The following is a 13,113-nucleotide window of genomic DNA, read 5'->3' on the forward strand; positions in this document are numbered from 1 at the left end:
AGAGCAGATGTGATATTAGGACGTCAGCTAGAATAGGATAATCACCAACAGATTTCAGGAGAGATGACAAGTCGTTGATATAGATTTTAAAAAGGTCCGGTGATAGGGGGTGTCCCTGCTCTGTTCCTTTTCCAATGTCAATATTAGGGGACAAGAGTTTGGAGATTTTTATATGAGCTATTGAGTTTCTATACATATCACTTAGGCAATTGAAGAAGTTTCCAGTTATTCCAAGGCATGTGATTTTGTGCAGAAGGAGGTCCCTACATACAGTGTCAAAGGCCTTTCTTAGATCAACAAAGCATGCATAGAGGCGAGCTTTCTTAACCTTGGTATATTTGTCAATGACTGTCTTAAGGGTAAAAACGTGGTCATTTGTTTGAGCACCCTTCGAGAACCCTAGTTGTTCTTTTGGGTCAGGGCAGTAGAGCTTTTTGAAGTGCAGGAGACGCTCAAGTAAGATGCTAGAAAACAGTTTACCCATACAGCTACCAACAGCTATTGCTCTGTAGTTGTCCGGGCTGAAAGGGTTGCCAGACTTGTAAATAGGAGTAATGATGCTGGTGTGCCATGGATAGTAACCGGAGACCAGTGAGTGGTTGAAGTTTTTGAGGATGGCTTTGAGACAAAGCGGAGTCACGCTCTGAAGCATCTCGTTGGATATCAAGTCGTTTGAGCAACTTTTACCTTTTTTGAGATTTTTGATGGCAGAGGTCACTTCAGATTCTGACATGAGCTTATTTAGGATATCCAGATCTGGTGGTTCAGGGTAATGTTTGTGATTGTGGTGAGTGAGATCTGGCTCCTGGTCTGGTTTTTTATAAAGGGATGCAAAGAAGTCATGGAAGCTAGCTAAATCAAATTTGTCAAGTAAGGGGCTAGTGTCATGTTCTTGTTTGAGCCGTTTAAATTTTTTCCAGTCGAGTATGTGACCTTCTTCTATAGCTTCATTTAGCTTCTTAAGGAAAGCTACTTTCTTACTGTTTACAAAATTGCTATGCTTGTTGCGTTGCTTAAAGTATTCTCGTCTGAGGATACTGTTACAGTGCTTACTACCAAGCCGATTTGCTAGCCTATTAAGGTTCCGCCGCGAGGAGTTGACTTGTGGGTCAAACCATTTTTTACGGGCAGAATTTTTGGGAGGCTTTTTCACTTTTAGGGCTATATCAGCAGCACTGTGGAGACATTTTATGACTGCATCGTTCAGTTCGTGATTGCCCTCCAGAGTACTGCTAAATTCATTTGTCACAATGCTTTCCAGATTGTTGATAATTTCGGGCGAGGTAAGGGCTTTTTTAAATAGTGAATGGGAGGTGTTGCTGTCCCACTTATAGCCACAAGGAAAGTTAGAAAAGTCTGGGAGCTGGAAGTTTGCGACAAATGGTTCAAATGTAGTGAGTTTCAAGACTAATGGACAATGATCAGAGTATGATGTAAACTCTTTTACTTGGAGAGAGTTTACATGATCTCTTGCCCATGAGGTGATTACAAAATAGTCAACCACACTGCTTCCATTGTATTTGTGACAGGTCATTTTTCCAGTGGTGTCCCCAAGGGTACGACCATTGAGAATTTTGAGTTGGTTATTTATAACCATGTCAAGGAAGTGTTGGCAGTGGGGTTCAGATATTGTAAGGTCAGAATTGTTTCTTGGTTCTTCTATGTCGTGCTCGAGTCCAATGTCGTTATAGATGTCATGGATGGCAGGTGCATTACAGGAAAGGATATAGTCTGGGAGTTTTCCAGTTCTTGCATTTGCATCGCCACACATAATAACTTCTCCCTTTTGACGTAGTCTGGTACAGATAGAGTCAAGAGCAGAGAAGGTATTAGCAGTATAATCTGGATTCTTCTTGACATAGGACGAGTATGCAGGGCTAATATAATAACATACCAAAAATAGGTCAAAATCAAGTTTAAAAAAGTTCATGTCCAGTTTAACAACAATAATGTCATCAGATTCATTACAAAGCACACTAGAGACACCTTTTCTTAGGTCATTTTCAGCAAGAATGCAGACCCCCCTGAGCGTGAATTTTTGCGGTTGCTATTAAAAGAGAGGTATCCTTCAATCTTAACTTGCTTCTTTGTTTCTTGAAGACAAAGAATGTTAGCTTGTTTGAGGATTGACAAAAATTCGCTATTTTCAAATTTGTTAGACCCGTCTCCTGTGCTGTCCTGGATGTTCCAGGACATCACAGCGACTTGATCTCGTGATACTTGTTTTTTCTTGAATTTTAGGGTTAATCTAACGCTCTGTAGGGGGCTGCTTTCTATGGGATCTCATACCAAAGGCACGGTATAGGCCAAGTTTAATATTCAAACAAAGTTTTTTCAAACCATACTCTGAGACATGAAGTTGGTCCTCCTTCAACGGGTTAGGAGAGTCTTGGGATGACTCAGCAGCAGAGATGGCACGGGAGAAGTTCCCAGTATTGTTTACAGTATATAGGCGGCGGTAAAAGTCACTTAACCCTCTTTTAGCTGAGACAAATTGGGTTATTTCTGAGACAAATTGGTTGGTAAGTTCACTGATTAATCCAGGGGTTGGGGTGGGTAGGGAGATGACAACCTTTGCACTGGAGCTCGAGAGGAGTTTATCGATGACTGATTTTGCATCCTCAATCGCTTTATTAACAGAGCAGGTTCTGTATCTGTAGTCGTTGACTCCAAGCTGGAGAATGTAACAGTCGACCTCTGGCTGTTTAATGACATCTCTCATACAGTGCTCTTTTATCATGTCAGTATTGTGAACTTGATATTCTCCTATTATATTTTATATGTTTGTATCTATATTTGAATGTGAGTTAACTCCCTATATTTCAGGAGTATGTTATATATATGATGTCTCTGTTAGCCGTGGGGTCTTTGTATATCTATTGACTTCTTTCCTGACTTATCAACGTGTGTCATTGCTTCTCTAATTTAACATTGGTAGCAGGCAGCGGTTCAAAAATGACAGGTGAAGATAAGGTGGTAGAAAGGAAAGCTGTTGGACCACAAAAGGCCCCACCGGCATACAAGGAAGGTCAGAATTATGAAGACTGGCGGTTGGATATTGACCTATGGAATACTTTCACATCCTACGAAAAGAAGCGTCGGGCAACTGCATTCCTTTTGGAATTGTCTGAGGGACCGGTGAAGAACCATGTGAGATCGTTAGGAATAGACGTCTTAACTGCTGATGACGGATTGGACAAAGTTATAAAACGCCTGGACAGTATTATATACCAGGAGGACTCATCTCACATGGCATATCGAGCATATTGTCGATTTGAAAAGTTTGAACGTCAAGAGGGTATGAATCTTCAGGCATTTATTTCTGAATTCGCTAAGTTGTATGAAGACCTGAGGAAACACAAGATGGAACTGCCAGATGCAATACTAGCATATAGAGTTCTAAACAGTGCAAATCTGTCAAGTGAAAAAGTGGATCTTGCACTGGCAACGGTTAAAGAGTTTACATATGCAGAAATGATCTCAACGATATCAAAGATTTTTTCTGTACATGTGAACAGATCAGGACTTGACCAAGTGACGGGGTCTTGTATCAAGACTGAACCAGAAGAGTCATGTAATTTTACCTCCCATGGTTACAGACGGAGTAGAGGACAAGATAGAGGAGGTCCCATGAGGAGTAGGGGAACTCTTAGAAATCAGGGGAATCCGTATGTGAGAGGTAAGAGGCCCAGATCTCAGATCAATTGCTTCAACTGTGGGAAGAATGGTCACTACTCAAGAGAGTGTACTAATCAAGCAGCACCAAACCCAAATTGGAGATCTGAACAAGGGACATCGAGAAATTTCTTGGTTCAAGGTCAACCTGCTGAGATGGAAGTAGATGACTCATTGTCACGTACATACATAACATTGCTTACTACAGTGACTGATCCAGAGTCTGTGCTTTACCAGCAAAACAGTGAAGTGAATTCACTAGTTTTTGAGACTCTTTCTTGTGCAGTTATCGATTCAGGTTGTACAAAATCTGTCGTTGGCGAGAATTGGGTCAGCCAGTACATAGAAACACTTGATGATGCTGAGAGAGAGATCATGATGTCTTCAACTAGCTGCCAGACACCTTTCACGTTTGGAGATGGTAAGTCAGTTGTGTCAAATAAGCTCATTAAAATTCCTGGAAGAATCGGAAGCAAAAGAATCTTGATTGAGGCAAATGTTGTCAAATGTGATATTCCTCTTCTGCTGAGCAAGCCTGCATTAAAAAAGGTTGGTGCAATCCTTAACTTTCTTGAAGATACTCTCGAGTTCAATGGAGAGAAAATACCCCTTTTGGAGTGCAAATCTGGACACTATTGTGTGCCTATCTGTAACAAAAAGAGGAGTCTTGTGGACTCCAGTGTGAAAGTATTTCTCACAGTTACAGATGAAACTTTTGGTGGGAACAACAAAAAGCTTATGGCGAAAAAGGCACTTAAACTCCACAGACAGTTTGCCCATGCACCGATGTACAAACTAAAGACCCTCCTAAAGAATGCAGGTTTTGACTCTAAATTATTTCTTGAGGTACTAGAGGATGTATGCCAAAAGTGTGAAGTGTGTCAAAGATACTCTAAGCCAAAGCCCAGACCAGTTGTTGGTCTCCCACGAGGAACAGTGTTTAATGATTGTGTAGCTATGGACTTGAAAACGGTCCAGGGAGAGGTAACATTTCTGCACATGATTGACTGTGCTACACGATATTCAGTTGCATTGTTGGTTCCAAATAAACGAAAAGAGACAATTGTAGAGGCAATCTGTTCTGGGTGGATAGCACAGTTCTGGCCTCCCCGCCGTTTTATGGCCGATAATGGAGGGGAGTTTTCTAATGCAGAATATGTAGAAATGTGTGAGAGATTCAATATCGAATCACAACAATCGGCAGCTGAAAGTCCTTTTAGCAATGGTATGGTTGAACGCCATCATCAAGTTCTAGCTGAAAGTATGATAAAGACAAAGCAAGATTCGAATTGTTCGTGGAAAACAGCTTTGAGCTGGGCACTTAGTGCTAAAAACTCTTTACAAATGACGGGTGGGTATTCACCCATGCAGTTGGTTATGGGTAGAAATCCATCTTTCCCCAATGTGATAGACAGTAAGCTTCCTGCAATGGAATCGAGTAGTAGTGTCTGTAGTGAAACTGTAGAGAATCATCTAAGAGCAATGAGGATTGCCAGAGAGGGGTTTATAAGAGCAGAGAATAGTTCCAAGATCATGAGAGCTTTGAAAAGCCAGGTCAGAACATGTAATGATGTTCATCTCGATCCAGGGGAAAAGATTTTCTATAAAAGAAACAACAGTGACTCCTGGCATGGACCAGGTGTTGTCATAGGTCGGGATGGTCAGACGTTTGTTGTAAAGCATGGATTTCAAATCATCAAGGTACATCCTTGTCACATTAAGCCAACATATGTCCCTGAATTAGAAGAAACTGGTAATTTGAAGGACAAAAGTGATCCCGTCAGTGTCAAAGCTCCTTCAGAATCGAACGATGATGAATTATCTGACTTTGAGAAAAATATGACAAGAACAGAAGAAAGAAATCAAGATGAAAATAACAGTTTGCCATTGGCTCAGGCGCAAATAACTGATGAAATAGATACTCCTTCTAGTGCTCCTGTAAGCACAGCCAGTGTTAATGGTAATGGAAATAAAAACCTGCCTAAGACGAAAACTTCTGTGATGTACAAACCCAAGTACCCTGAAGAGGGAGAAGAGGATGTCTGGGAGAAGGCTTACATCCTTAGTAGAGCAGGTAAGGCTGGAGGAAAATACAAAAACTGCCTGAACATTCAGCTTGATGGGGAGGAAGAAACTCATTGTGTCGACTGGTTTGAGTTAACAGAGGAATGGCACGAAGATACAGAAGAGGAGCAGGAACATGAAGTTATGTTTACAAGCGTTACAGCTTCATGTGAACAAGCAATTGTTGATGCTAAGGAGGCAGAGCTTGAAAAGTTTTGTACCAATAAAGTCTATGAGGAAGTTCCTGATAAAGGTCAGAAAACGATTGGTGTGAGGTGGGTAATCACAAAGAAGATAAAGAATACCACGAATGTGTACAAGGCACGGTTAGTTGCTCTAGGCTATCAGGAGAAAAATCAAGCAATACGATCAGATTCCCCAACATGCAGTAGGGACTCAATCAGATTGGCAATTACTCTTTTGCAAGCAGAGCATTGGAAACTGCAGCACATTGATGTACAGGCTGCTTTTCTACAGGGAAAAGATATCTCAAGAACAGTATACATTAAACCACCAAATGAAGCTAAGGTATCTGGAAAATTGTGGAAACTCCTCAAATGCATCTATGGCTTGGTCGATGGTCCAAGAATGTGGTATGTCGAACTAAGAGATACCCTAGTAGAGCTTGGTGTAACAGTGTCAGTGTACGATGAATCATTTTTCTTTTTACAGAGAAATGATAAGCCGTGTGGGATCATAGTGATCCATGTTGATGATCTTATGTTTGGAGGACTGGAAATATTCATCAAAGAGGTCATTGGTGCCTTAAAAATGAAATACAAGCTCAGTATGGAAGTCGATACATCCTTTACGTACACTGGGCTCGATCTCAGTCAAAGTTACAGGGCAATCAAAATATCACAGCTGGGTTATGTAAATCAAGTGAGCAGAATCAAAATCGACCAGAACAAAGTAAAACTGAATGCATGTCCAATCAATGAGGCAGAAAGAAGTCAGTTGCGATCAGTAGCAGGACAGCTGCTCTGGGCAGCAACACAGTCACGACCAGATATTGCGTATGGCACATGCATTGCATCCAACTCCTATGCTTCGGGAACGATCAAAGATCTGAAACTGGTGAACAAGACAATTGTGTTTATGCAGAAAAACCCACTGTCAATCAGGTTTCCTTCACTTGACCTTCAACACACAACAATGGTTGTATTCAGTGATGCTTCCTTTGGTAACCTGGCTGATGGATCCTCACAAGGTGGGCATCTTGTATTGATGGTTGACCGATCTGGTCAGTGCTGTCCACTTACATGGCAGAGTAGAAAGATAAAGAAAGTATGTAAGAGCACATTAGCTGCTGAAAGTTGGGCATTAGTTGACGGCCTGGAGTCTGCAGAGCTGATTAAAGCGCAGTGGAATGAAATTGTGAAAATAGATGTTCCTATAGTCTGTATAACGGATTGCAAGTCTCTCTTTGATGCTGTGAAAACAACAAACACCCTTGAAGACAAAGGGTTGAGGATTCCCATGGCTTGTCTAAGACAACGATTCAACAGAAATGAAGTACGTTATGTGTGGGTTCCAACAAATCTCCAGCTTGCAGACTGTTTGACAAAGGCTGGTGCATCTTCGTCTTTGTTGCGTGAGGTGTTAGAAAAAGGGACACTTCCTAGTGAACTGAGACAGTACTCTGTATTGTAAGCTCAGTAATTGATGTAATGTGTAATGAACGTTAGAATTGAACTATTAAACTGTAATGTATAATGAAAGTTAGAACTGAACTTTTAAAATAAAAAGTGTGAATGAATGAGAATGAATTATTTGATATAATTCTATTGTTTTGATTGAATTGACCCACGGCAGAATCTGTGTTTTAAAGGTAGCCCAGTTTGATACTTGGGTATGTTGTTTTTAGGGATTTTTAATATTTAAACATTTTTAATATTTGAGAGAAAGTTTAGGGAGATTGTGAACTTGATATTCTCCTATTATATTTTATATGTTTGTATCTATATTTGAATGTGAGTTAACTCCCTATATTTCAGGAGTATGTTATATATATGATGTCTCTGTTAGCCGTGGGGTCTTTGTATATCTATTGACTTCTTTCCTGACTTATCAACGTGTGTCATTGCTTCTCTGATTTAACAAGTATAAGAGCCTACTTTCATTTTTTCCACCTTGAACCCAGAGGAAAATGACTCAGGTAGAAAGTTGTTCATCTGGGAGTCATGTAGGAGTAGAACCTTTTTTGGTTTTCGCGTTTGTCTACTAGGGCTGTGGGTTGGGTGGTTCTGGTTTTGAGGATGAGGTGATGGCTTTTTTCTGGATGGGGTGGTGCGGTCATTAAGCTGGAGAGACTGTAGGCAGGCCTTAGAGTCATCTACTTTGTTCTTGATTGCAGTGACATCTGCTTCGAAGGCTTTAAGGGAGGTAGCAGTTTCATGTTGTTTTTCGTTTGCTATAATTCAATATCAAATTAAGTTTTAGAAAAAAACAAAAATGTAAATTGATTTTACTAAATTACTTGGGAACTCGTATTTACTATATTTCTGGCTATGAGCCGTCTTAAAGTTCCTTGAAACATATAAATTCTCAATGGTAACTTCCTTTCTAATTGTTTACACATTAGACTATTACTGGTCTTTAGGGGCCGTCTTTCCTAATCACTTTTCGCTTCTATACTAGAATGTAATCCCTCCTTTTTTGATGCTCTTGTCATCCTGAGCTGACTATTATGGTCCTCATGTAGCCTGCGACAAGAATCTATACATTTGCTTCACCACATCCCTAAACTTTCTCCTCGATCTGTACCATCGTCTCTAAGCATTCTTCAAACATAATGACTCTTCTGGTACTAATTTACCTTCACTGACTTGTTTATTACAATCCCATGCTCGTGTCTCAACCTCTTCACTGGTAGGCCTTCACTCCTACATGGCCGTAACAGAGTTTTCACTGATCCCATGAAGACCTTTTTTTTCGGCCTCCCTGAGATGTTTTCATTCACTCTGTCTCAGCGATTGAAGCGGCATGAAGTATTGACTAAGTAGTAAGCTTATTAGACATTTTCATGATAAAGTAAAACCTCTTTACCAGGCCTCTAGGGGAAAACGATAAATGCTAGTATCAAGATAACCAAATAAAGAGACTTTCACATCAGTGGCGTAACATTGCCTGTCGCCCCCCCTCCTTGCTGAAAAAGTGCCCCTGTTGACAACAAATTATGTGATTTTAGAATATCGCCAGTAAAATCTCTAAAAAAGTGTGTTTCTAAAGCAAAATGCACAGTTTTGCTAGTACACCAGTCACCAGTTAAGTAAAACAATTTTTTTTAGTAAAACAAAGTTAGTTAAGTTTTTCAAATTGTCCCACATTCAAACGCACAGCGAGATCGGCGGGGCCCTCCATTACGCCACTAGTTTGCATGTGTCTTATTGTGATATAGAACCATGAGAATATTCTTTTGTGTTGCAAAATGTTATAATTCAATTCATAAGTTAATAGTTTAAGGTATACTGAAGTCACCCTGTATATTAAGGGGTACCAGTAACATCAATCTTTAGTCACAATCATCCTGGCGCCAGTAGGTTACTTTGGACCCTGTACTATTGCTGTGACGGCACAAGTTGACGTTCCGTCTAACAAATTTAGTAGTAAATTCGTTAAAGTTAAATAATTCAAACTCTTTCTTATCCTCTAAATACTGATGATTGATGATACGTCTAGCTGTAATCTTGAATTCCATGATGCAATTCCTCTAAATTTAGTACCAAACTCCATCCATATAGATATCAAACTAAACCAATTAAGTTTGTAGTTTCATTATCCAAACAAAAATAATATTTAAGTGTTAAACATAATATTCAATATAAAAACAGAGCAGAGGGCCACATCCTATAATGAAGGTATACAAGCCACACTATATGATTGGGGACTCCAGTAACATCCATCATGGGTCACAATTGTTCTTGACTCTTACCCAAAAAGATATAATTAGGCTAACTGCGCAATTCTACGTTCGCTCAAAATTCAAATTTATTTAATTGGTTAAATAGTTCGATGATCAATGATCTGTCTAGCATATTATATTACTATTATCATGATTATAATGCTGATTATAATGCTACAATAAAAAGTTTGGTGATTTTTTAAAATTCTCCAAATTTTTGGAAAAAATTTCCTTTTCCCAAAAAGACAAAAGGAACTGTTTTCAAAGTCTTTCTGAAAACTACTTTCCCCTCATTACAAGCGATTTTTCAAGCGATTTTATGAGCGATTTTTACAATTTATGTTTGAAGGAATGTGAAAAACTTATTGATTAAAAGTGTTTAGCAATACATTGAACAATATTGTCGCCATGATGCAACTAATTATGTAACTAATTATGTAACTAAGCTTCTAACGATTCTAAGGTATATCTCATGTTCTATCATTGAGCAGAGGAGTGATGCACTATGGTTACTCAGTTGACAATCATTCCTTGTCCGAGAGTTCTCTTCAGAATCTGGAGAAAGTCTATGAAAAGAACAAGATCAGACAGCTAAGAGGTAAAGTTAAAATCTTCACTTCAAACTACCATCTCAAATTTCATGTCTGTGGGATGCATTCTTCGTTCTGAAGAACGTTTAATGCTAAACTGCTGGTTTATTTTAAAGCTGCTGCAATTGAGCCTGCAAAAATGTGGTCTTTAGTGTAATATGACAACCGTACAAGCAAGTTTAAATACATAATATGTCGTTCACTTGACAACATATAATATATAAATATGTAATATATGTTTTATCATGTAAACGTGGATTTGTAAATCAAGTTTTTGTTTACTTCTTAAATTTAATAATTTCTTTGTTTACATGGTAGTTTTCATGGTTTTCCATTTACAAACAACGCCGTATTTCCGGTTTGCAAAACCTCAAACACTACATTTACACACAAACAGCCTGTACTACAGTGTGTTGAACTTCATTCTGTCGTTTCAAGTCCCCAGGGAATAGTAACACGTGCTCCAGTACGGCTTCAGAGTGACACTACAGTAGTAAGTACAAGTATAGTGAGTGTAAGGGTGAGGATGTGAGCCTGCTCTCCCTTTCAGAGCCTTATTAATACGTCCTCTTCACGTGTACACCACCTAATAGCCCTGGAGCTTGTACTGTGTACTCCTATTGTACCAGATTGCCAGGGCCCCAATATTGTATACCTCATATACCCATATCATTATCATGTACTTAACAGTCAACACCCTGATTACGAGGGAGTGAACGTGTTTAAACTTACACAACCAGACATTTGCATACTGCAATAGAGACTAGACTGTAGGCACGCGGCATAGCAGGGTAACCTTTATGTGGAAGCTATTCAAGTTTGTGTTCTTCTTACCATGTGTACATGAATGTGGTGAAATCATCAAGCACGGGGCAAGATGGCATGCCACAGGTCTCAGAAAATTATTCATTAAACCTTGTCATGCTTTAGCTACATTTCTAAGAATAGGTACTGAGTACTTGAGGTAAGTACAGAGGATTTCTCCGTATTTTAGATACATCTAAAATGTTAACCATCGGCTGAGCAACCGATTTACAAAACAGTAATCGATTTTGTAAACATCAGCCTCACTGTACATGGGATGGAGCCAATAAGGGCTTGTGTACTACTAACCTATGCTATAATGTTTCATTACTGATGGTAATTACTTATTACTGGCTACTGCGTATAACTATAAGGTATCGACTATCCGGTACAAAGAGCACTAAGGTTTAGGTTCATCGTCCCTTCTCTTCTCGTTTCTTACAGGATAATAGTTTCTGAATCCCAATCAGGACTACTAGTCATCAGCTTATTCAGTGTAAAACTGAAGTATTGTATGAAGTATTATATAAAGGGACTTTACGACTAGGGACAGGGACCCCTACAAATGTATTGCCTACATAAAATGGGACTGAACAGTGCACGGGTTTATCGTAATTACTGTTTAAAGCCAAAATTGCAATTATACATGTTCAACTTAACCATGCTGACTTTAATATAATTTGTCAACGTCAAGTACTCAGCCTATGATAACTATCAGAACAATTTAATATCATAAACGGAAGGTATGGTAAAACGTTTTTACAGTATATTATGGTAATATGATTATAATAATAATATGCATGTTAACTACTTGATGTCGTATATAGTGGTCAGATCACTTGGCGACTCTAGGTCTGCTAGCTGGTAAAAATAATATTACAATAGGCTAGTTTACCGATTAATTATCAATAATTATCAATCACCTTGTCCTTTGAGGTCTTTGTGGCCTTTAGTAAATGGAAGGGACAATAAAACAGTTTATCACTATGTAATATGCTAGTTGACCCATAATAATTTGATAATAGACCATATTATAACAAAACCGCAGTTGTAAAATTGTGAGAGAATAAGTCATTGTAAAATGTAAGGTTCTGCCTCTCATTACACATATGGTTTTCCGTGCATGTTTAGGATTGATCTTCTCTATCATGTTATTATCATCATGTTTTTATTCCATTGACATTAGCAAACCATTTTTTTCTTCACTTGACTAAACGAGTAGACAATGATTGTCAAAACAAGCTTCTAACTGATGAATGCTGGTACACTCTTCAATATTTCATGGGGATCATTCAACGATAATAATAAAATAATGAACCGTTGCACTTTGTTTTGTATATTCTGTTTTGTTTTGCTGTATTACTATTGGCTCCTTTACAAGACACAACAATATTATCCAGTGTAAAACTGAATAACATTGAAAAGTATCATATAAAGGGACTATTTGAATACGGACACCTACATATGTATCATGGCCTACGTAAAAAGGGACTGAACGGGTATATTGTGTTTGAAAGGCAATTATGCAAATTGAATACGCTGTATAGACGCAATGGTAACGCCGTGACAGCGGCAATGAAACAAAAAGGACATTATGTACTTTTTCAGTTCCATTTTGCGGAAATACTAACTCGTTGCACAGTGATCGCATCTATTAAACAGTTTTACAATGTTTATTATTCACGAAAGTGCTATGATGAGAAATTCTATGTTAATTACTAGGCTCTCTCTCTCTCTCTCTTTTTGTGTAGCTGTAAACAAATAAGAGCCTCTTGTAAATGTGAAATGGTTCAAGACAATTGTTTAGTAAAAGACAGTGTTATCGTATCGACTGTTTAGCTGTTTGTAGGTTTTTGAACGCTTGAGACACTTATCTCATTTAAATAATGAATCAACAAGCTGGGTTCTTTTGTTTTGTTCTCATCGTGTCCTGCCTTATAATAATACGAACATGTTAATTACAATATAAGTACATGCAAACTTCAAGGATCCGACCTGCAGAGTGTAGAGCAATGATATTTAATGGCTGTAATCAAGTAACCGTGTTATGTAACTGTGGGATGATCCAAGATAATT

General features: G+C 38.7%; 2 protein-coding genes across 2 annotated transcripts in view; one reads left to right on the forward strand and one right to left on the reverse strand.

Moving 5' to 3' along the window:
* LOC134817291 (double-stranded RNA-specific adenosine deaminase-like) overlaps positions 1–13,113 on the reverse strand; it is a 536,580-nt gene that overhangs the window by 134,815 nt on the left and 388,652 nt on the right. The window lies entirely within an intron of this gene.
* LOC134822554 (plectin-like) overlaps positions 10,111–13,113 on the forward strand; it is a 122,566-nt gene continuing 119,563 nt past the window's right edge. The window contains exon 1 of the mRNA XM_063833668.1: positions 10,111–10,241. Within this exon, the coding sequence (XP_063689738.1) occupies positions 10,142–10,241 (100 nt within the window). The 5' untranslated portion in view covers positions 10,111–10,141. The remainder of the gene's footprint in view (positions 10,242–13,113) is intronic.

Source organism: Bolinopsis microptera, chromosome 1, assembly GCF_026151205.1.
Source record: "Bolinopsis microptera isolate Bmic1 chromosome 1, MBARI_Bmic_1.0, whole genome shotgun sequence".
NCBI classification, from domain to species: Eukaryota; Metazoa; Ctenophora; class Tentaculata; order Lobata; family Bolinopsidae; genus Bolinopsis; species Bolinopsis microptera.